We start from the raw sequence: 25,345 nt of genomic DNA, 5'->3' as shown, positions 1-25,345 counted from the left end.
AGCGGAAGTACATAGGAGGGCGGAGCCAGGCTACTAATTTGTAATAAATTTGTAATAAAACTGTGGACGACTTTCCAGTTCCCGCTGGATTTTGTCCTCCGCATATAAGCTTAATAAAGCCTGAACCTTGTTGTTGGTCCATCGGCCATATATTTTAAACTCCATTGTTGATTTGAATAGCAAACAACTCTTACTGCACCCACCACAACAGACTTTTAAAATGGTTGAAATAAATTACTGCATAGAGTCAACTAATCAAAATGCTGTGTGAACTCAACCAATCAGCATTTTCAGCGCCGAAGTCCCACCCCCGAAATTTCCTGAACTTTGAAAAAGTACTACCAAACACACATACCCCTTTTCCACCAACAAGAACCGGGTGCTGGTTCAGAGCCAGAGCCAGAGCTGGTTCAGAGTGGGTTCGACTGACGAGCTTAATAAGAACCGATTTGCCTTTCCACCGGCTAGAGAGCCACAACAGAGCCAGATCTTACGTCACTGTATACGTCTCATGTTGCCCAGCAACGCTAGTGCGGTAGCGCCAAACAGTACGCCAGGCTTGTTCGAGATGCATCGGCTTCTCGCAGATCGATCTCCGCATGACATCAAAGCACTGCGATAGCGATCTAAAAGCACAAGGAGTCGTATGTTCTCCAAACACTCCCGCAGCTCCGATCGGTCCGCGCCGCTCCGATGCATCTCGAACAAGCCATCAACAATAACGGACGTTGCAATACTATGGATGCTCATGGGTTTACAAAATACATCGGAGTCCAACGCGTTTGTGCAGCTCGCCGTAACTTACATAGACGGATATTTATAATCGAGCTGCTATTAGCTCGACTAGCTGCTATTTAAAAATGGCGGTCACAAGTTTCTATTCGTCTTGTTGGTCACGGTAACCCCGCCCCCAGCCCCTGACGCAAGTGGTTCTTACTTGGCTCTGTTCTAGACCAGCAATGATTTGGTGCTACTTAAGAACCACTTTTCCTGGTTCGGAGCTGGTGCTTTGCGTGTGGAAAACCAAAGAACCGAATTGAAACTAGGCTCTGGCTCCGAACCAGCACCAGCTCTGCCTTGGTGGAAAAGGGGTAACAGAGTACCAACCCTAAGTCCCTATAGTTCCTGGTGAAAGTTCCTGCGGTGTAAACAAGGCTTATGAATAAAGATGATATACAGTAAAAGTCTAATTAACCAAAAGATGCATTTGTGATTATTTGAGCTTATTTCTGTTTGCACTTACAGTATGGAAATATGTCTAGCTACAGAAGTATCCTCCAGTTCAATCAAGCACAAATGAAGTATTTAGGCTCACTCAAAATGAGAGGAATGTGTGCTAGAGCAGGACTGGAACTAAATTTTGAAAGATGACTGAGCACTTCGGCTTAATGCAAAAAGTATATGATTTCATATCAGCTGAAAATAAGCCATAGGTTGTAAATAAATAAAGGGGCAAATAAACTAAAAAATGAGACCTGCAAGGGTACTTGTTTTTATTGTTGTTAGTGCTATAGTTATGTTTGGGTGTGAAACAACCTAGTGACAATCACTGTAAGACATTTGAAATGTTAAGAAATAATGCCCATGAGTTTTGAAAGACTCAGATGATTTTCTGCACAGCAAAGGGGTGTAACGGCAAACGGCACAGGAAATTTAACAAAAGAGCACCGAGTCTTCCAACACAGCAAAATCCAACATTGTAGATTAATGGGATCTGGCAAGCATTTATCCATCCTTCGCAGCCCCCCTCCCATTCAACACTCCTCCGCTTTGCTACTTTGAGTCTAGCGGATGCTGAAGATCTGCCAGAGATTGGGTCCATTCCATCCCCCATACCAATGCTGAGGCATCACCAGCCCGGGAACACTCCGCTCAGCATTTTCCAATCACTGCCGGCCAATCAGCAGATTACTGCCCACTATACAGAGTTAGGACTATGATAGCCCCTCTCAGACAATCATGTCCATTTCTCTGCATTCAGACATTCAAGTGCCTCTTTTCACTCGCCTATAATGCTTCCTGTCAAAAATACAATGGCTACAGACAGCTGGTGCCATTTTGCAAGCCATAAAATTAGAATCTCTGTTTGGGGATCGATACCTATCTTGGCCTTTGCTCTCGGAGCCAAAAGGCTCCATTTAATTAATTCATGTCTCTGCCTACAGACCTGCCAGCCAACTTCAACAGAACCTGCGAAGTCTAAAGGATAATTTCCGGATCAGCAGATTTAATGACAACCTAGTGGAATAAATCTCAAGGCACTAACAAAGAAGAAAATCAGCCAAGAGTTGACTAAAATTAGTTATTATATTATTCATTCAAATCTCGAGTTCGATATTACCTCTCGACAACATAGAAATAAAACGCATATACATTTTTTTTTGTGCAACATTCACTAATTTAAGAAAGGAACTCTTCCAGGATTCATGTTCGCGATATCAAGTTTCAGATTTCACCTATGTGCAATCTGTACATGCATGTTGTTCAGGATAATTGAATTTATTTAATGTCTCTGTAGGATTACAAATTTATTTAAATGTTTAATTTAGATTTCCAATACAATAGTATTTTATATTGAGAAAGTTTAGAAATGATGAGACCAGGAAATCTCTGCAAACGGTAGGGGTTCCCAGCGGGATATTCCTGACTGTCCCATCTCAGTACGAGACGGCTAGGCTTTTCCTGTTCTCGTTGTCTCAGCTCATTTACATGCTTTGTTCATCACAATCTAATCCCTCCCCCTTGAAATGTATATATGAACTCAATGTATACTGCCTTAGATTAGACTTGACTTGACTTGGGTACGAAGCAGACTACAGCAAATAAAGAATCCTGCTTAAATAAGTCTCCTGGTTTTCGCTTCTGAGTTTTTCTACACTGAAGAAGGAAGAAGTTTACAACAGATGGTGCCTGTGACCTGGATGGAGAAACTGAAACTCAACAAAGAATGAACTTTTGAAACTTCAAAGCTCAAAGATCTCAACAAAGATCTGACTTTCCAGTTCCAGACTGAATCTTTTGAATCCAGAAAGATCTCAACAAAGCTGCCTGAGTTCGCGAACTGAATCTCAACAAAGATCTCAACAAAGCTGACTGTGTTCCAGAACTGAATCTCAACAAAGATCTCAACAAAGCTAACTGAGTTCCAGAACCAAGCTCAACAAAGATCTCTGACTGAGTTTCCAGACGGAATTTTTTCCATACAACAAAAATTTGGTGAGTTTCACTCCATTCAAAGAACCGTTGAAAAACCAGTAAAAAAAATCTGTTATTCCTCTGCGCCATCAGAGAAGAAGTTAACAAACAGCTGTAGGGTTTGTTAACTAAAGTTATCCTCTAAAGTTGCTTTTAGAGATGAAATGTATCCTCTGTTTTTCAGGCAGGGAAGATTAACATACATGTTAATACTGTTTTACCCTCTGCTTTGCCAGGGAAGTGTTTAATCCTCTATAAAGTTAGGGAAGATTAGCATCAAGTGCTAATATATTGTACCCTCTGTTTTCAGGCAGGGAAGATTAACGTACATGTTAATATTGTTTTATCCTCTGCTTTGCCAGGGAAGTGGCAAATGTTTTTTTCAGGCAGGGAAGATTTTAGTATAAATTGCTAGTAATTTGTGTATCCTTTGCTTTAGGCAGAGAAGGTTAGCATTAACAACAGTAATCTGTGTTATCGAGTGTAGCCTCTTTTGATCAGAGAAGATTTAGTGTTTTTGTTTGTTTTATACTCTAAAAGTTAAGAAAGTGAAAGATCCTTTTGCATTTTTCTTTTAGGGAAGATTAGCGTAACATACTAATAGTTTGTGATCTGTTGGTAACAAGGAAGTTTAACAATAGTTGATTTGTGTTAACAAGCGTACCCTCTGTGATCAGAGAAGTTTAGTGTTTGTTTGTGTGGTAACAAAGAAATCCACAAAATGATTAAGAAAAGTGCTAGACTAATCTCCACAACTAAAAAAGGTGGTCTTGCTACTCCTTTGTGGTCAGATAGTGAATTTAAAACACTGTTAGGAGAACAGATGGACTCCATAGTGACTGAGTCAGTCAGATTGGATTTGAGAAAGAAATTTGGTATTCACCCAGAAAAAGTATGGTCTATTGAAGAATGCAAGAAGGTGTTGGGTGCATGTATCAGGAAGAGAAACATAAAAGGCATTATTTTCTGTCACATGGAATTTAGCTTATCCATTGCACAAGAACAATCTTGGTGTATAGCTAAATTAAAAGAACAGAACAAACAAATTCACACTAAGGTGGGCCATAACAAGGCCTCAACCAAATGTGACTCAGAAGACCGACAGTCAGATGAAACTTATCCTGACTTAAAAGCATTCTTTGAAACAGATGTAGACATCCCATCAGTAACTGATAAGCCTGTAGATTCAGTAAAGGTTTGTGTTGCAAGAAGATCTCAGGGAATTGAGGGAACTGAAAGTGTTCCTCCCAACTCTTCTGTTGTCCAAAACCAAACTGTTGCCAAAGCACTCGGACCTAGAGACATAGAAAGACTATCCCAAAGCTTACCTTCAGTACGCACTGATTTTTCTGAATTTAGAAGGGCATTGATGAGTAAAATGCGTCTTTACGACATATCGTTGGCAGAAGTCACACAGCTGATATCACAAATTCTAACTGAATCTGAATTCAACAGTTTTGAGTCTGCTGTTACTTCTGAACTACAGAATGCCAGAAAAGATGAATTGAGAGAGGGAGTTCTGAAGGCATTGAAGAACATTGTTGGACCTAAAATTGACTGGTCGAAGATCACTAGTTGTTTACAGAAGAAGGGTGAAACTGTTAGTGAGTACACTCAAAGATTTTGCCAGTCAGCAGCAGCATACAGTGGTATAGCTGACACTTCAGAGAAGGTGCTAGAAGATAATGGTCCCCTAGTTCGCACATGGTTTGATGGTCTGTTGTCAGAACATAGAAAAGCATTGCCTTTCTTAGACTTAACATGGTCCACTAGAACCATACAAAACAACTTAGAAAGTTTGGCTGCATGGGAAAGAGACACTGATGTCAAGGAAAGAGTAAAAATTGCAGCAGCATCCTTTAAGGTCAACACAGAGAAGCAACAGAAACGCAAATGTCCTAAGAGAGAGGGCAGTAGTTGTTATTATTGTGGTAAACATGGACATTGGGGAAAAAGAGTGTAGGAAAAAACAAAAAGAACTTTAAACAAGTTAACAATGTTACTCAGCTCCTACTAAGTCTGCTTGCTACTCTGAAACAGCCCCTCCCCTCATCATTAAACTGGGGCAGCTGGTTGACGTGTTAACCATTTGGGCTGTGAGTGCTTTATTTCCCCACTAACTTGCAACAGAGATAAAAGACTTCTGTTTTTGTTTAATAGAACAAAAGGAAAGTGACTATCTCAGTTTTTCCTTTGGGGGACACTCGTTAAAGTAGACTCACAGCCTTAAATGTTATTTTACAGCACAGGCCTTTCATCATTAATAGTGTTAGGTCAGACTGTAAACATAAAAAAATCCCTCATGCAGTGTCCACAATAATGCCAAATATTGACTTACAGCGTGCACCTGTCACAAATCCGTCCTATTGTATGATGTCTGCTATGACTGAAGTTTTGTTAGAGGATGAAGGAGAAATTACTCACGATTGTGTTACGCTTACATATACACCTATGAGTGAAGTAAAAGAAAAAGGTAACAGACGAGCAGGTTATGCAGTAACGTCCACCACGGAAATGTTAGCTTCAGGACGTCTTCCAGATCATTTTTCAGTCCAAGCTGCAGAACTAGTAGCCCTAACAAGAGCATGCACGCTAGCTTCAGGATCAGTTGCTAATATCTACACAGATTCCAGATATGCTTTTGGGGTAATTCATGATTTTGGTGTCATTTGGCAAACCAGGCAATTTCTAACTTCTGCGGGATCCCCCATTAAGCATGCTGAATTAGTGAAAGATCTAATGTTTTCCATGAAACTTCCAAAGAAATTAGCAGTGATCAAAGTGAAAGCACATCTCACAACTAATACTACGGAAGCTAAAGGTAATACTCTTGCTGATATGGCAGCTAAACAGGCTTGTTTCTATGCAACTGTACAAGTGTGTTCAGGTAGTGCAGCACAGAAGAAAATGATGCCTCCTGAATCAATAATTGATCTGTACAAAGACGTTTCCTCCATTAGAACCAAAGTGACATGGGCCACATCAAGTGATGTTGATTACAGCAGCTGCAGAATTGTGTCAGGGAAGGAAAACCTGGACTAATGTGTCACACTGTAAGGTTGTTCCTGCTCCAACAGGGATAGGATAGGACACGAACCAGTGGGGAGCCGAGGGAAGAACCGATTGCAACAGGCGTCGGGGGCCAACCCTTCGGTGAAGAATCCCTCATAGGCCTTCCCATCCATTAATCCATCCTCACCTCACTGCGTTCTTTAGGTGTCAAAGGAATTAAGAAATAGGGAAAGATGGAACGACAATAGCAGACCCAGAAAAAGTTTACAACCCTAGTGTTTGAACAAATACTGCTCTACTGCTTAGCAGACTCGGAAAAGTTTACAACCCTAGTGTTTGAACAAATACTGCTCTCCTATCTGTAGTTTTCTTTCTTACTCTGTGCAGATACCACTGATGACTTCCCCAGACCCATACGCACTGACCTCGTCATCTGCGTATGAAGCCACAAGAAAACCTCAAGAAACAACTTGACCCACTTCCGAGCCAACTATCACAAAAGGATAAAGAAAAGAAAAAGAAAAAAATACACAACGCAGAGACTCACATACGAAACCTTCAGTCATCCATCAACATGATTAAGATTGTCGTACCAGTAACATCACAGACACTCTCGCTTCGCACAAGATAATGCTCTTACAGAACAGAGTGGCCTTAGATTACATTCTAGCAACGCAAGGAGGAGCCTGCACCATCATCGGACCTGAGTGCTGCACCGGGTTTTAATGGATCCAACAGAGAACTTGAACAAAATCCAACAAGACATTCTTGATCTTTCAGCAAAATTACACCAGATGACTGAAGATAATTCTTCATGGTTCGGAAACTTGTTAGGTAAACTGTGGATATGATTAAAGGAAATAACAATTCTGCTGTTATTTCTTCTACTAGCGTACTATCTGTGCGTCCACAGTATCAAGTGTTTCATTCAACAAATGACTCACCCCCCGCACAAGGAAATGACAGTTCCAAACAGAAAAGACTATTACCCTTAAGAACTTCACGGACCCTAAATTTGCATGTTTGTTTCTGTGTCAGCATGCAATTGCAGAAACAGCAACACAGAAGCATGTGCCTGTAACAATCACAAGTTACAAGAATTAACTTTTAAGTGTCTAAATTTGTATTTTGTGAGAGTTATTTAGAACTCTCAAAGGGGGAAATGTAGGATTACAAATGTATTTAAATGTTTAATTTAGATTTCCAATACAATAGTATTTTATATTGAGAAAGTTTAGAAATGATGAGACCAGGAAATCTCTGCAAACGGTAGGGGTTCCCAGCGGGATATTCCTGACTGTCCCATCTCAGTACGAGACGGCTAGGCTTTTCCTGTTCTCGTTGTCTCAGCTCATTTACATGCTTTGTTCATCACAATCTAATCCCTCCCCCTTGAAATGTATATATGAACTCAATGTATACTGCCTTAGATTAGACTTGACTTGACTTGGGTACGAAGCAGACTACAGCAAATAAAGAATCCTGCTTAAATAAGTCTCCTGGTTTTCGCTTCTGAGTTTTTCTACACTGAAGAAGGAAGAAGTTTACAAGTTCTCAGAACTTAATATAGACTTTATAGTTCAGGACAAATGCAGCTTGGGTACTTTTTAAATAATTTTGGTATAGTGAAAAATTGCCTTTGAAGTTTAGATCTATCCCTTAAGTAATTCTGTAAGACAAGCCATATGGCCCATAAGAGTTACTATTTTTATCAGTAATGTCCACAGTGGCTATAAAACATTATAGTGATCTACTTGTTTTGGGTCCTGCCCAGTGTCTAGGAAGCATCTGTACAAGATGGATCATACTGCTGATGCTGTGCCCTCTGGCAGAAAGACAGAGCAGCTTTAATTGTTTCTATTCATTATTTACCAAGGAAAAATGGAAAAAATGTGTCTTGCCTCTTTGGGAGACAACTGACCACTTTTCTTCCACAACATCTCTCAAAATGATCTAATACTTGAATGTTCTCTGTTTCACGTTTTTAGATGCCCATGTATGCACACAGACACACAACCATATGTACTACAGATTTCGTCATATTTGCCTATTCTACACTAATTGATTTTATTGATTTATTTATTTAAAAAATATACTGACCCTAAACTTTTGAACGGTAGTATACAGTTTACACACACACACGTTGTGTTTTCATGTTTTATGGGGACTTTCCATAGACATAATGATTTTATATTGTACAAACTGTATATTCTATCCCCTTACACTAACCCTGCCCCTAAACCTCCCATCACAGAACATTTTCTGCATTTTACATCATTTAGGATGATTTATACGCTGTTTGCCTCATGGGGACCAAAAACTGTCCTCACACGGACAACGATTTTGGATATTGCCATCTTTGTGTGGACATTTTGTCCCCATAACATAGGGTTTACCAGGACCACACACACACACACACACACACACACACACACACAATTGCTGATGCTCAGAAGTCGATCACATGTCCTTTTTACAAATTAAACAAAACATCACGCGTCAGCTAGCTAGATAACATTGACAAATCAGCAGAATTTTCAGCAACAATGTAGAGTATATCACAAAAAAAAAATTTTTTTAACATGACATAAAAATGTGAGATCAATGAATGTACAATTCAAACATCACAGTTTTGAAAAGGTTTCACTGGGGGACAGATACAAATAGCCAAACCGGTCACTGCACCAAACAAATTAACTGTTCTGTGTGTGGACACACTGTTTGCTGTGATTTTTGTGTGAATCTTTCTCTTGTTGCTGAGAGAGCATCTCTCTGCCTGTCCTGTTGGTAATGGAGGGGATGATAAAGTTGCTTCGCCCACCTTTTTGGCAGGGGTTTGCAGCTTTCCGAAGGCCTTGTAAATCTTGTTAGGAGTAAAGCGTGGCAGGTGTGGAGGATTCGGTTTCCTCTTTATGTTTGCTGCTGAGATGAATCAGCTTGGGAAAAAAAGACTCCGTTCTGACACTAATCAGCAGCCTAAGACAAACAGTTGTGAGCCCAGTCGTGATGGTGAAGTGTTCATTTGAGATTGGTTTGGATTGTCTGCAGATCTAGCAAAGGGATTGTCCAGTGAACATGTGGCCTCGGAATGAGATAGATACTCTCAGGCATTTACTTTTGAACTGCATGTTACACAAATCTGTCTGTCAATATCAAACAAAGGTCATCAGTTCAGCAAAGCTTAATGTGATCTACTTTAGCCAACATGAACCAACAGTTAGTTTAAAAAAAAAAAAAGTTCACAGAAACAGTCCTTTACAGGCCAATCGCACCACACATCTAATCCATGAGTGGATGTAGAGCCGTGGAAATATTCACTCACTAACACACTATTGACCACAGGCCTGGGGCTCTACTCCTCTTTTTTGTTTTTTTTGAGTGACCTTTCCTTTCAGAGACATTTACAGGGCTTTCATCGAGCTTTTTCCTTCCAATCAGAACCTCTGTGAGTCGTTCAGACATTGACCAGTGGAGATAATGAGGGAGTCTGAAGGATAGATGAGAAAGCGTTTAAAGAAAGTATGAGAACTTCAGCTGTGAATCTTTCATTTTTATAATTATGGTGCCTCAAGACACTTTTACGACAAATTCTAAAGCATTATCACATCTGTCTTTCTCTAAGTCCCAGGGTCCATTATGATGAGCTCAGTGAAAAAATGTCCAAGATGGTGGACGATGTACGAGAAATAAACATATGTGACCCGTCACAGAAACCAGGGACACAAGTCGGCAGCACAACTTTCGAGCAAAATGAGAAAGAAGAGTTTTTTTTCAAAATTGGTGATTTTCAATTTTTTGGAGAATCTGTTAATTGAAATCACGAAGAAGCCTCTCCATGTTTGAGATAGCAGTATTGGTATATTTAAAAGCTTACATTTTGAGGTTGAAATCGGCTTGTTTTCGGAGATTCTAGCATGCAGTAGGGGCGTGGCGTGTCATTGTCTGTGTGTATTTCCATACTGAATAACCCGGCGCTTTTGCCCCCGCCCTCCAAGTCAACCACATGGCTACTTATTATGCTGTGCTCTGGCCAGCTCTCTCTGATATCAAAATTCAATGAAGATGGATGCCGCAAAGATTGTCGCAGACGAGATGAACCGTCTGGCAGTTACACCGAAAATGTTTTCGCCGCACTTCGTGGGCTCGGGAAACTGAACCGGAGGTATGGGCGCAGCGCGCTCGCCCTCAGTGCTTCAATACGGCGGCTCGGCTCGCTGACAGCGGTGGCTGGCTGTTTCATATGTGACGGAGAATCGAAATAGAGGATGCAGTTAAGACCTTTGCTGCTGCGATGAAGGCCTGCCGTGCGTGTTTCTGAAATGTAAGTTAAGCTTCATTTGCTCTTTAGTCGTTATTTAAGATGCTGAACCTGCTGATGATATAATGTGCTTGCGGACATTTCATTTGTGTGTGTATACGCACATAAGAAAGTGGTGTAAAGAGATTTGCAACAGTAATTTGAGGAAGTGAAATGTGATTATTTGGAAAATTGCAGAAATGACTGCTTAAAGAAAAATGCCAGCAGGCATTTGCCTCCTACATAAACTTTAATATTGTTGACATTTTGGGCACACGAGCGTTGCGTACTATTTGCGCTATATGTAGGCCTATGGCTTATTGGTCTTTGTTTGTTGTTGTTGGTTTTGCGTTATATGTATATGGCATATTGGTCTTTGTGTGTTGTTGCTGGTTTTGCGTTATACTGTATGTATATGGCATATTGGCCTTTGTGTGTTGTTGCTGGTTTTGCGTTATATGCAGGCTATATGGCATATTGGTCTTTGTGTGTTGTTGCTGGTTTTGCGTTATATGTATATGGCATATTGGTCTTTATGTGTTGTTGCTGGTTTCGCGTTATATGCAGGCTATATGGCATTATTGGTCTTTGTGTGTTGTTGCTGGTACGTTGCAAATAGAGGGGCAGCACAATTGTTTTTCGCCTAGTGCGGCAGAAGTGCACTCATTCGAAGTGTAAAAAAAGCTGTAAAGCACATGGAGGAGCTTTACAGGGGGTATGGCTTATCTAAATGAGATGTAAATGAGCCCTATTGTCACCCCCAGCAGCAGAGACAGGTGAGAACTGCACAATCTTTAGCTCGTTTTCTCCTCTTTGAGCTTTTTTAAGTGCCTACTTTAAAATGGCCACAACTTCTCCAAATATTATCAGATTTCCACATGTTACACATCGTTGGAAAGCTTGGATATTACACTCTCAGAATCTATGAATAACTCAAAATGCCCCAGAACCGACTTGTGTCCCTAGTTTCCGTGACTGGTCACATATACTACTGTTCAAAAGTTGGGGGTCAGTATGATTTTTTAAAAAGTAATTAATACTTTGGTAACACTTTATTTTGATGGTCCCTTTTGAACATTCTGTTGACTATGAGTAAATTTGCAACTACATGTCAACTAGCAGTCATTAGTAGACTGTATGGTTAATATCTGCTAACACTCTATTTTGATGCTCCTCCAACAGAAATTCTACTGACAAAAAGTAATTTTTCAACTTTATTCTAATTTATTCTAACCCTACCAGTCTACAAATAATCTACACACTCTAATGAGAGTTAGAAGACATGTAGGTGCAACCTGTGTTAAAAGGACCATCAAAATAAAGTGAAACCAATACCTTTAATCAGAAGCTTTAAATTTACCAAAAGTGTCAATAAGGACATTTATATTTTTTACAAAAGACAGTGAAGACTGGTGTAATGGTTGTTAAATTCAGCTTTGCCATCTAAGGAATAAATGTCATTTTAAAATATATTGAAAGAGAATGTTTTTTGAATGAGAATATTTTTCATCCAATAAATGCAGCCTTGGTGAGAGACTTCTTTCAAAAACATTTTTCTTTTAAATGTACCAACCCCAAACTTTGAAATGGTAGTTCATAAATACATATATTTCATTCAGTATTTAAATATATAATTAAAATAGTCCAGTACAATGACAAACTGATTCTATTTACACACACACACTCTCTATTTTAAACAATCTAAATTACTTTAACAAAGTTTCCGCCCCTTTCACCTTCACACGCGCCATTAAAGACAGCAAGCGTTGACTGGTCGGTAAGAAATGTGTAGTCTGACATGTTTCTTGTCCACAACACGACAATAATTGAGAAGTCAAAATTGCATAATCTGACACAGTGACTTTCGTAACAGACTAAAATATTATGTAGTCTGATCCCGGCATTAGTCTTCTCATTTTAGCAATTCAAATCAATGTTTGACTAACACCAACACAACGTGAACAACATTGGTCATGTTGTGTGTAGGGTTTAGATATAATGACATGAACTTAATAATATTAGTAGGAGGCGACACTTCTTGTTATTATGCATGATAAATGTGTGTGGTTTGTGTGAGTCGGTGTGTGCGTGTGTATTCCCGCTGATTTGACTCATGCTTTATTCAGAGTGTGCGCTGTGGGGGGGCCGTTCCTCCTCAGTAAAACCGGCCCATCAGCAACGTTAACCAGTCGACTGAGCACAGCGGGCCAATGGGATGGCCTCTGTCACTCCACTGACAAAGAAACCAAGGCTCTGCACTTAAAACACTTCACACTATTTTCACCTCACCCTGGTCAGTATAATTGATGGTTATCTGCTTGCTGTAACCTCTGTGGTAACCCTAAGTTAGCATATTCAAATAATAATCAACAGTAAAACCCATCAGAAAAATGTACATACACAGTATGTAGACACTATGACAAAATTAATATTGCAACAAGAATTCTTCAAATAAACCATGTCGTCTACTAATGAAAGATGTACGCTGAGCTGCAACTGCATGCAATCAACTGCATGCAAAATTCATGAACTCAAAGTTAATCAGAGACCTTGAAGAACCATAAACCTTTAAATCAATTAATTAGTGCCCTTAGCAAAGTATCCTCTCATTAGACAGGTCCTCTTTTGCTTTGGCCAGAGGAAATAAATTAATATCGTGGCTCAGTGATTCCTGTCTGTGTCCAAGAAGTCCAGCAGCTCTTTGAAAGAATTCACCAATTTAACTTGTTTACTTGAGAGAATGCAAGATCTATTCCCTCATTATTTAAAGATGGCATTAACACACCTAATTTCAGGGCACCGTTTCCTCAATGATAGACATTAGATATGCAACAGAGGACATTTTTGCATCTAAATATAGTTTTACACAATGCTCACTAATTATGTAACTCAATGGCAGTAAAATGCACAGCTGAGGTCTCCTAATTGTGTTGTGAGTGCACAGGGTCTTTCTTTCGTCAAGAGATCCAAAGTTATCCATTGGCGGTATGTCAGAATGAATCATTTATGTATTTAAGGAATGTGAGGTCAGGTCTGAAAGGCACAACAGAGCTCAGAACTCATGTCAACACAGCACACAGCAGGACTGCATGCCACACATTCAAGTCAAAGTGCACAAGGATGTGCTTGAGTCTCTGAGACAAATAATAATCTGATTGATTCGACATTGAAAAAAAAAAAAAATATATATATATATCAAGTTTTCAAATATATATATATATATATATATATATATATATATATATATATATATATATTAGGGCTGTGAATCTTTGGGTAGGCAGCGAATCGATTCAATTCACGATTCATAGGTTTTCGATTCGATTCAAGAACGATTTTTGCAAATTCAGAAAGATTCGATTCAATGCGATTCACATTAAAATTCGATGCGATTCGAATAATTCGATTCTTCATAGGATTATTTAAATGCTTCCCCCAATGGGTATTACTCAGGGTGTGAATTATACAGCTGCCTTCGGGGGTCAGAGTGGGAACAACAAAAAAAAGAATTAACGACATTTTGTCTATTGTTAACGTTAGTTCATGTTAGTTTTTAATGAATCTATTATTATAAAAAATATTTCCAAATCCTATAAATTATCATTTGTAAAAATGTAAACCAAGATTTAAAAAGGCTTTAAAAGTATAGTTAGTTCATCATGCTAACTATTTTGTAGGAACAAAACCTTAAAGTGTTCCTGGTATATTAAACATCCTTCCATTGTGAGACTAAAAATACCATGAACTTTCCCAACTAAACCTTAACTAACGTTTCCTCATGGAATAGCTACTCTTTGTTCTCTTTATCCGACTGAACATTTTCCTTGTGGTTCTGAAAGAAAACGCGCCGGGTGTCTACTTGTGCTATAGTAACGATTACAAATGCAACTTTAATGCGCATCTGATTGATGGATAAACCACGCGCTCTTATTTCAGTGCAATTAATGTTGTAGTTGTTTCATCAGTTCAGTTTAACGACATTAAGTTACATTTCATTCATCATTCATGATTAATCGGAAGCGTGTGCATTTTAGACACCTATTATACGTTTTCTCTTTCCATGTAATAAATGAACACCCTTGAATAAGTGGGGTTTTACTTTAACTGCTCAGGACGGGTATGACCCATTTCCGTAAAACTTCAGTATCTTATCTTAAAGAAAATAACGGTGACGTTTCCACGCAACGAGCGCGTTGTTTCATAGCAGTGCCCGCACAATGATATGGCAGCTTTATCAATGGCTTGCTTTCTCGATAGAGAGCTGTCATCTGCTCATGTGAACTCAAATGGCTGTCCTGAGGAGAGCTCAAACATGGACTGCTCAAAAATCTGTAGATGAGAGCTATATGGGACCGAGCGCGAGCGAAATCCAATGAAAGATGGTAAGAGTGCAGCGAGTAGCCTATGTGAGAGCTGTGAGGACGCGAAATGACGCCGCACAACGCCTCATTTCGCGCATGTAGTCATTTAATGTTTAGATGTTTTAAAGCACTGAATCGGTATAGAATCGCAAATTATTCGATTCTTAGCATTTTAAATCGAATATTGACCGAAATAAACGATTCACGATTCGAAATACATGTTTCAAGATCGATGCATATGCATCGTCAGGATTTGTAATCGATGCATCGAGAAAACGAATGAATCGTTACACCCCTAGTATATATATATATATATATATATATATATATATATATATATATTTGAAAACTTGAAAAACCCAGTGAAGTCAACAGGTCTGAATCATGCAGCTCTGCCCTCAGTTGAAGACGTCTGAGGGGAGCGACTTCAATGCTAGCCACCCACATAAGGATGTAACCCCTGCCAAGTGCAGTGGCTGCAATATACCCTATCGTTTGAAGACATTACACATCTGGTGACCCAGTGACCACTAGGAAAGACTAGTTGGGGAGAGACTGCTGGCATCTGGCGAAGACTAGAAACGGGGTGCCAAGGCTTGGCAAGCCAAAGCAATTCCTCTGCGAGGAGGAAACCAACTCAAGACGCAATGGAAAAGTTTATTGTAAGACACCCCCAAGGTCATGCGAGAGCGGGGGAGGATGAGCGACCTACAGGACAGACAACTGTTATGACCACGGATGACGTTCAAAGGACAACGGTTCAGAATAACGGAATAACTAAAGTCTGCAGGTGTGGAAATGTCTGTAAAGGCGATAGGGGTTTGAAGATACACCAGGGTAGGATGGGCTGTTTACGATACAGTAGTGTGCAACACACAGGGCAACCTGATGAGACGGAGGAGAGGGAGGGTCAGGTGTTAGACCATAGCATCCAGAATCTCCATGCACACAACGAAGGCGTCAGCATTCCCTCAAGTACCAAAAATGTATCAGATGACCAGCAACATCAAGAGAGGCAAGCCAGCCAGGAAACAGGTCAGCAAGTTCGGGCCATTGAAGGAGAGGGGAAAAAAAGCGTCAGCTAAAATGAATAAATGTAGGAAAAGAGGAAAAAGCTAGTGCTGTGGCCATCAGCAGCAGCAAGGAAAGACTGGGAGTCTTTCGACAGGGAAATAGACCAAGTCCTGGAGTCTGTTCTTGCTGGTGACATTGGGAGGAAGATGAAGGCAATGTCCACTATCATCTGGAACATGGGAGCAGAGCGCTTTGGGATGGAGCAGAGACAGACCAAGGGAAATAGCAAAACTCAGAGGTGACTTGAGAAGACTGAAGAAGGCTTTTCGGCAGGCCCCTGAAGACAAAAAACCTCCCCTTAAAAAGATGCAAGAGTAACCTTACCTCTGTAAAGTGCACAGTGATCCAAGGCGAGAGGACGAACTCAAACTGTAAGGAAAGCTGTGCAGCCCAGAGGAGCCGACATCTCCTTTGATGACGGAGAGCCCAAATGGCAGGAAGTCAATGACTTCATCCGAAAGGCCAGGGGAAGATCTGCACCGGGGCCCGATGGAATTCCATACAGAGTTTACAAGAACTGTGAGAGGCTGAGGAGACCTCTTTGGAGGCTACTTAAGGTAGTGTGGAGGAAGAAACATCTGCCAGACAGTTTTCTTGTTGCAGAGGGCTGCTTCATCCCTAAGCAGGAGGACTCTTCCAGCTTGAAAGACTCCCGCACAATCTCGTTGTTGAATGTGGAGGGAAAGGTGTTCTTAGGAATCTTGGCGAAGAGGCTGACTCGGTTCTTGATTAATAACAAGTACATTGACACCTCGGTACAGAAAGGCGGAGTACCAGGAGTCCCCGGTTGCATCAAACACAAGAGCATCATCTCCAAGATCATCGAGGACGATAAGAGGAACCAGGGAGATCTAGCAGTCCTGTGGTTTGACCTAATGAATGCCTATGGCACATTGCTGCACAGGTTGGTTGACCACACACTTAAAGCCTATCACGTACCCCAGAAAGTACAGCTGCTCCTCTGGACCTACTTCAGGCACTTAAAGATGCGCTTCACCTCTGGTGACTTTACTACCAACTGGCAGAGATTGAAGGTCGGAATTGTGACCGGATGTACCATCTCTGTGATTCTGTTCGAAGCAACGATGAACCTCCGCATCAAGTCAGTGGAGAAGCCCAGGCGGGGAGCTGTGCTGTAGAGTGGAGTCCAACCGGTCCCAGTCAGGGCCTTTATGGACGACTTGACAATCACAGCGAGATCAGTCGCAGAGGGCAGATGGATCCTGGAAGATTTGGTAGAGCTCACCACAGCAGCTAGGATGGAGTTCAAACCCTCAAAATCGAGAAGATTGGTCCTGAAGCGGGGCCGTGTCCAGGACAGCTTCCGCTTTAAGATCGGTGAAGATACCATCCCAACAGTCACAGAGAAGCCGGTAAAGAGCTTAGGGAGGTGGTACAGAGCAGACCTGACTGACAAAGCAAGCGTGAAGGAGAGGCTCAACCAAGTAGAAGAATGGCTGAAAGCCCTGGAGAGGAGTGGCCTGCCCTGCAAGTACAAGGTATGAGGCTACCAACACGGCATCCTTCCAAGGCTCCTGTGGCCACTGCTTGTGTACAAGGTCCCCTTGACAACTGTAAGGAACTCAGCTTTGTGGAAATATTAATAATCAATAATATCTTGTTATTATTAATTATAAACATTTGGGTCAGCTAATTGGATTAACTTGATGTGGCTGAATTAATATTACAATCAATTAATCAGTTCTTCCAACGAACTCTTTTGATTATTAATTTATTCTAAGAAAAGGGTATCTTCCCTTGCCACAGAAGAATAATTATTTATTCGCCTGTACAGTACTTTGAGCCAGTAGCAAAAACCGTGATCGTAAAGTGACTTGTATTGCAAACAAAACAGAACCAAATACATATTATGTACAAGTTTTACTAACTAAATATAGATATTTATATGAATATAAATAAACTAAACAACATACACACATGAATACATAAATAGGTTAGTGATAGGATGAAATTGGAAACCTGAAGAGGGTCTATGAGAAGAACCATCAGAATTTCATTTTCACATTTCATTGAATTGAATACTTGCATTTGTAATGGGAACAATTCTTGAAGTTGTTGAAAATTTAAGTCGTTGATGGTTCCGGCAGTGTCAAGTGGAAGTTGGTTGAGCGTTCTCTTTCTCCAGGAACGAAAGGCTGGTTTGGTCAAGGCCTGGGACTCTGTTGAGGCCACGCCGAGCACCCAGGAGAAGTGAGGAAGTCGGAAGGATGGGTGATTGGAGTCGTTGTTGGTCGGAGTCTTTGTTCCAAAACTCTTGAGATTGTCCTTGGTTCTTTGTGAGAGAGTCATCTCTCTCCTGCCTGAGCCCATATCTGGTTGGAATCGAGGCCTGCTGGGCCCTGGGGCCCCCGTGGAGGGGGAGGGGGTTCCCCAGAATCACCAGAACAGTGTTGCGGCTGGATGAAAGAACTAAGAGAGAGAGGTCACATGTGGACTGTCTCTAATAAGGCCTGGAAAAGATCCCCCCCTAAGGGTTGAACTCGACCAATCAGAAAGGTGACATGTCTGAGAGGGAAAGTGGATTTACGGATCTTTGTCCCTAGCATGATTATACCTTCATTAATGCTCAGATAGCTATAACACATCCACACTGCATTCTAGAAGAAGGTGATGTACATCAAAGTGTGAGTCATTAAATGAGGATTAATTAGGTAGGAGGCATGATACAGGTGAGGTTACATTGATCGTTAGTTGGTTGTATACCAGGATAGATACCATAATATATACCTAATAGTACACGAGACAGTAAACCATTTACACTGTTTCTTTCACAGTTTTGTGATGTACATCAAAGTGTGAGTCATTAAATGAGGATTAATTAGGTAGGAGGCATGATACAGGTGAGGTTACATTGATCGTTAGTTGGTTGTATACCAGGATACATACCATAATATATACCTAATAGTACACGAGACAGTAAACCATTTACACTTTGCACTTTCACAGCAAAGTCTGTTTTAAAGAGGGTTTCTGTTTCATAGTCTCTCTCTTGAGTATGTGGCCACATTCCTCGGAGGTCGTAAAATCTCCTTATCATGCCCTGTAACATGACACTGTTTCTGCCCTTGTTTTTGTTCATTTGGGCTGTGTGAGGAGTTTCATAAACCTTTGTATATAATGAATAATTAGTATGTGTCTGATCTACACAACAGTGGAGGCTTTGGAAAGGAGAATCAACAACTTCCTCAGGAGGTGGCTGCCTGTCCCCAAAAGTTGTTTGCTCTATAGGGCTATATAGCTCTGGGAGCAAACTGCAATTGCATATATATATATATATATATATATATATATATATATATATATATATATATATATATACACACACACACATATATATATATAGGTTAAAGCTTTATTTGCCATTTGTACCGGTACAGCTATACAGGTACATAGGAATTTTTGTAGCAGAGCTCGTTGAGTCAGCATAAAAAATAAACATTAAAACAAAGAAAAAAAAACAGCTAACAAGCTACACAAAACACACTACACACAATAAATAGATCTAAGAAATACAATCAGGACCTTAAAAATACATTAAACGAAGGGCATCTTAAACCCATGTCAAGCAACCCCCCACACTTACAATTGTTACTTTAAGATTACGATAAAATTTAAAATTGCTCCACGCTGAAATAAAGAAATATTGCACTGTCCCAAGATACTATGTGACATAAATATTTAAAAACAAACTTACTGTAATAAACATTGTCTATCTAACAGAGACCGCCACATGGACATTTCATTGGCTTCCTGTACCACCTCTATACAAAAAGAGATAACACCTGTCATTTTCAGTCTCACAGTGGCTGGAATGAAACTGTTATAGAACCACACCCTCTGTGAAATAATACTGTTCGGTCTGCTATATCTCAAGTTATATATTGAGTGTTTAGGTTTGAACATGGAGTGTGCAGGGTGGTGTATGTCCCTTAGAATGTTCTTAGCTCTCTTCCTGCAGAGTTGTGTGAATAAAGTGTCCATAGAAGGAAGGTCCGATCCAATGATCTTCTCCGCTGTCGTTATTACCCTCTGGAGAGCTCTCCTTTTTGCCTGGGTGGTGCTTCCAAACCAGACAATGAAACCATTTGTTAGAATGCTTTCCACAAGTCCTAAGTGGTTTGCGGCTGAGTCCTGCCTTCCTTAGCAGCCTGATAAAATAAAGCCTCTGTTGAGCCTTCTTCACTGTGACAGCAGTGTTTATGGTCCAACTCAAATTTGAAGACACTCGCAGGCCTAGGAACTTGTAACTCTCAACTCTTTCCACCTCAATCCCCTTGATGATCAGTTGCTGTAGAATGGATTTCTTTCTGAAGTCCATGATTAGTTCTTTTGTTTTATCTATATTCAGAATGAGATCATTGTCCTCCCCATAAGCCAGAATATTATCAATCAGCTCCCTGTAGCCAGTCTCATCCCCGCCCTTAATCAGGCCCAAGACAGTTGTGTCATCAGCATATTTAATGATAGCAGTGTTGTTCCGGTTAGTGCCACAATCATGTGTGTATAGAGTAAAAAGTTTTGGGCTAAGACAGCAGCCCTGTGGTGTTCCTGTGCTTAAAGAGACTTCCCATCCTAACTCTTTGTTGTCTGTTCGTAAGAAAATCCAAAACCCAGTTATAAGCTAATTTTGCAAAACCCAGTTATAAGCAAATTGTTATAAGCAAATTGGCAATAAGCAAACTGCGAGGGGTCAACATTGTCCGGAACCACCGAGTTAATGTGTCTTAGCACAAGTTTCTCTAGACACTTCATGGGGACTGATGTCAATGCGACTGGCCTGAAATCATTCAGGGTAGATGTATCTACTTTCTTGGGGACTGGTATAATAATCGACGACTTAAATAAGCGTGGTACCACTCCCTGTGTAAGAGACATATTGAAGATATCTGTGTACACACCTGCCAGTTGTTCGGCACAGACCTTCAAAACTTTTGGCGATACCCCATCAGGTCCCATTGACTTACGGGGGTTTAACTTATCAAAAACCTTCCGAACCTGTTCTTGTGTGACCTGAAACGCAAAGTCCTCAGTGTTCAGAGGAAGTTTTGAGGGAGTGTCCCAATTCAGTCTATCAAATCTAGTATAAAAATCATTTAGGCAGTCTGGTAAGGTGGCATCTCTAGTCTCAGTCCTGTTTGTGATTCTCTTATAATTAGTGACCGTTTGAATTCCCTGCCACATACTGCGTGTGTTGTTTTCCATATAGTGGCTTTCAAGCTTTTGGGAAAATGACTTCTTTGCAGCTCTGATGGACTTCCTCAAATCATAACGGTCCTTCTTGTATTCTTCCCTATCCCCTGAATTGAAAGCTACATTTCTTTGCTTGATCTTCAAGTGTATATCTCCATTAAACCACCGCTTTTGGTTTGGATAAACACGGATTGTTCTAGAAGGGATACAGATAGATGTACACCAGTTGATATAGTAACTAACAGTCTCTGTGTAGTCATGAATATCATCCGAAGCATCCTTGAAGATATTCATGTCTGTAGTCTCTAGGCAGCCCTGCAGGTTTGTCAATGCACTTTCAGACCAGATGTTAACAACTTTAGTTGTGGTTGGATTATCTTTGAGTCTTCTGATATAAGTTGGCTTTAGCAGAATTGCTATATGATCAGATTTCCCAAAATGAGGTTTGGGCTCTGCTGTATAGGCATTTTTAATATTACTATAACAGTGGTCCAAAGTATTATATCCTCTAATGGGAAAATTCACAAACTGGTAAAATTTGGACATACTCTTCCGGAGGTTGCATTGGTTAAAATCTCCCAGGATAATAAAAGCAGCGACAGGATACATATTCTCATGCTCATTGATCATGTTGTGCAGTTCTTTTAATGCTTCCTCCTCCTTGGCAGTAAATAGAACGGTCTACACATCAAAGTTAAAAATTCCACCTCCTCAGAACAATACTGTGAAATCACCTTACTGTCTGTGCACCAGGATTGATTGACAAAGATCGCTGTTCCTCCCCCGCGGGTTTTGCCGCAGTCCACGGTGTTACGATCGGCTCTGTAGACCGTGTAGCCCTCTGGTGTTATGGACTCATCTGGGGTTTTAACTCCTAGCCACGTTTCACAAAAACACAGTATTGAACAATCCTGAACGTATCGCTGGGTACATATCCGTGCATATAATTCGTCCATTTTGTTTTCTAGTGACTGAACGTTTGCAAACAGTATGACTGGTAACGTTAGCCTTCCTCTGCTAACCATACGACGAATCCTCCGCTCGTATCTTCCCCGCCTGTCGCGTTTCCTTTTTCGGCTCTGGTTGTCAGGAGACCCTCCCGCTCGGGCCTGGCCTGGTGTTACACCGACATCCCAAAGAAGTTCCGGGAAAGAATCCAGCAAACCAATGTCAAACAGTCCATTTTGACTTCTTTCTCTTAGCTCTTTCAGGGCCTCTCGATCATATTTTATATTTGTGTGTACAGCTGCCCTAACGTGACGCACGAATACAAACGATAATAACAAAAACAACAAACAGTTGACTCGAAGTGCTCCGCAGCGTCGCACACGGAGCAGCGCCATCTGATGTACGATATATATATATATATATATATATATATATATATATTAATTGAGCATATAAAAGCAAAAGAAAAGTTTCACGAGCAACATTTTCATGAAGCATGTCATCATAATTTTGCCTAAAATAAATGAATAATAACAAAGACAATCATTTTAAATGGATTTTGGCCTCACAGCATTATAATGCACAGTATGAAAAATGCATATTCATTTTGAGATTTGCACAAGATCACATTAGATGTTAGAACTATTAAGTGTTTTCAAATGTTAACTGTGAGCGTTAGACGACAGCAAAGGTAATCTAAATGTAAAAATAGAGGAAATAAGCATGAACAATCAAATATCCAATGTTGATCAATAGCTACTGATAAACAAAAAAAAATGTAATCAATAAAAGTAATAATGCTGATAACCAATATGCTACCCATATGCCGCAAATCCCTACCAATTTCTTATCCAAATATGTTATTCGCAATGATTCATGGGATTGTTGTTTAATTTTTCTAGTTTTCATATCCTGTACTTTTTGCTTTAAATCAGTTTATCATCATGTAATTCATCGCATAGCTGGTTAATTTTGTTCAGGTTTTTAATGCCCTTATTTTTAAATGCCAATGCAGAAAATTAATGGGGAAAAAAAGTCTTCTTGAACCAAGACTGGAGAAAAAGTGGCCGATCATTCTTGCATTCTATTCTCCAAGGCTTTTTAAATATCAGAATGGATTCAGCAAAGTCTATTCCAATTAGAATGTGATATTTGGTCACGTCATGAGCGAGTATGTGGCGCTTACCCGCTTTCGGAGGTTGCAGGTGAGGAAGAGATTTCGGGAGAAGGAGTTGGCGAAGGCTGTGTAGAACTCCAGCACTTTGAGTAACGCGTCCCTCCTGATGACATGCAGGTCACAGTACGTCAGAGCCCTCACATTAGCACAGGCATGTGCCAGTGAGGATTCCTTCCAGAATACGTCACCAAACACATCACCCTTACCTGGGACAGAAGAGAGGAATTATAGTTTTAAATGACACCATTAATAAGGTTGCAGGAAAAAAGCATGTGCACCCTTTGGATTTGCTTGGATTTCTGCGATTGGCCACAAAATGATCCCAGTGAATTTAGCAGACATTAGTCTTCAGCATGTTGTTCAGCTACATTTCTTATTATTGTCAAAGTTAAAAACAGTTGAGCTTTTTAATATGTTGATAGTATATGTTGATAGTATATGTTGATAGTTCCCTTTCAGTCGATAACGTCGGACGTAGTCGACGCGACTGAAATGGGATCACGCTAGGGAGCCTATCATCTTCGAGTACTATTGAACGAGCCAATGTAATTGGCGTGCGTGATTCGCATCACACACTCCGCCCCCGCGGCGCGGGTATAAATACGGAAGTGGATGCACGCACTAGTTGCCTTTCGCTTCGGAGCCGATCGTTTGATGTCTCTGAGAGTGCTGTTGTCTACAACGAGCGAGTGTGTCGGTGTTCTTCAGGAAGACTCTCCCAGTGCTGGTGTTCTACAGCGCGAGTGCAGCGGTGATCGCGAGCTTTGAGCTCTCAACTGCTGTTTTAACAGCAACAAATTTCTAAATGTTTGTGTGTGTTGATGGCTGGTTAGAGGGCGGAAAAGTGAGTGCTTCACTGTTTCAGTTCTCTGTTCAGTGTTGCCGCGGTCATTTCCCTGTGTGCTCCGGCACTGGTGACGGTCCTATTTTCTGAAAGAGCAACACGGGTGCGTTTGCGTCTTTTTCAAGATGTCATTCCGCCCGTGCGTTTCTGGGTGCGGTCGTTCCCTGTCTCTCTCTGATGGTCACAACTGTTGTGTCACGTGTTTGGCTTACAGCACGCTGAGACAGCTTTTGTGGACAGCTCATGTTTTCACTGTGGGAACATGACTGTCGCAGTGTTGAGGGCGAGACTCGCCTTCGTTCGCGGAGAGCGAGTCCCCATTACCATGCCCCACCCTCGGGTGCTGTGTGGGATGGGTGACCGGAGGATAGTGTTGGATGTCCCGCCCGGTAACCATTCCCTGTGGGCTCCTCACTCCTCCCTTCCACTGCAACCACTGGAGCCTCCTGTGTTGTCTGCTGGTCCATCTGTAATGGGTGGGCCAGCGGTTTCACTCGGGGCTCCCCTGGAGGACAGGACGCCGATTGCAGCATCAGAGGGTGAGCTGACTTCTGGAGATGATGACTCGGCTGCATTGTCTCCCTCCGGGAGTTCAATGTTGCCCGAGCCGGATCCAGAATTATCAGCTATGCTGAAACGGGCCGCCGAGGCTGCCGGGCTCGAGTGGAACCTCCACCGTGTCCCGTTCAGTCTCGGTTGGAATCTGGAGTTTGGTATCTTGGGGCGGGCCACGCTGGTTCTCAGCTCGCCGCCCCAGTGCCTTTCTTTCCCGAAATGCATGGAGAGCTTATCAGGTGGTGAACAGCATCTTTCTCTGCCAGAAACTGCCTGAATAGCTTTTCCCCCTCATTACCCTTGATGGAGGAACGGTGAAGGGTTGCGAGGTGTCCCTCCATTGGAGCGGTCTGTCGACACAGGTGCACCTGTGTCCGGCGGCCGCTGCCTTTTGGGGGGATCCTCGTCTCCCCCCTAAGGCCTGTGAGTTTCGTCCGTTCCGACGGGCAGAGCTTACAAAGCCTGTGGGCAAGCCCCTTCCTCTTGCGTGCCATGGCGTTGCTGCAGGCTAGGGCACCCATGGCATGCACGAGGGTAATCCAGACCGTGCGCTCATAGGTGAGCACCGCACTGCATCCGACCTCACCCTCCGGGGTACGGGTGTCGTAGCGTGCGTGATCGGTCTGGCGATGTCCACCTTGGTGGTCCAGTAGCGCCTTCGTTGGCTCAGC

General features: G+C 41.4%; 1 protein-coding gene across 4 annotated transcripts in view; it reads right to left on the bottom strand.

Annotated features, from left to right (window-relative positions):
- Positions 1-25,345, bottom strand: part of kcnh5a (potassium voltage-gated channel, subfamily H (eag-related), member 5a) — a 174,419-nt gene that overhangs the window by 31,597 nt on the left and 117,477 nt on the right. For all 4 annotated transcript variants that reach the window (XM_077220838.1, XM_077220836.1, XM_077220837.1 and 1 more), the window contains one exon: positions 23,285-23,481. In XM_077220838.1, coding sequence (XP_077076953.1) covers positions 23,285-23,481 — 197 coding nt within the window. The remainder of the gene's footprint in view (positions 1-23,284; positions 23,482-25,345) is intronic.

The sequence above is a fragment of the Siphateles boraxobius genome, unplaced genomic scaffold, assembly GCF_051911475.1.
Source record: "Siphateles boraxobius isolate OS27281-9 unplaced genomic scaffold, OSU_SipBor_1 8, whole genome shotgun sequence".
Taxonomy (NCBI): Eukaryota; Metazoa; Chordata; class Actinopteri; order Cypriniformes; family Leuciscidae; genus Siphateles; species Siphateles boraxobius.
This window is presented reverse-complemented; position numbering and strand designations above follow the sequence as displayed.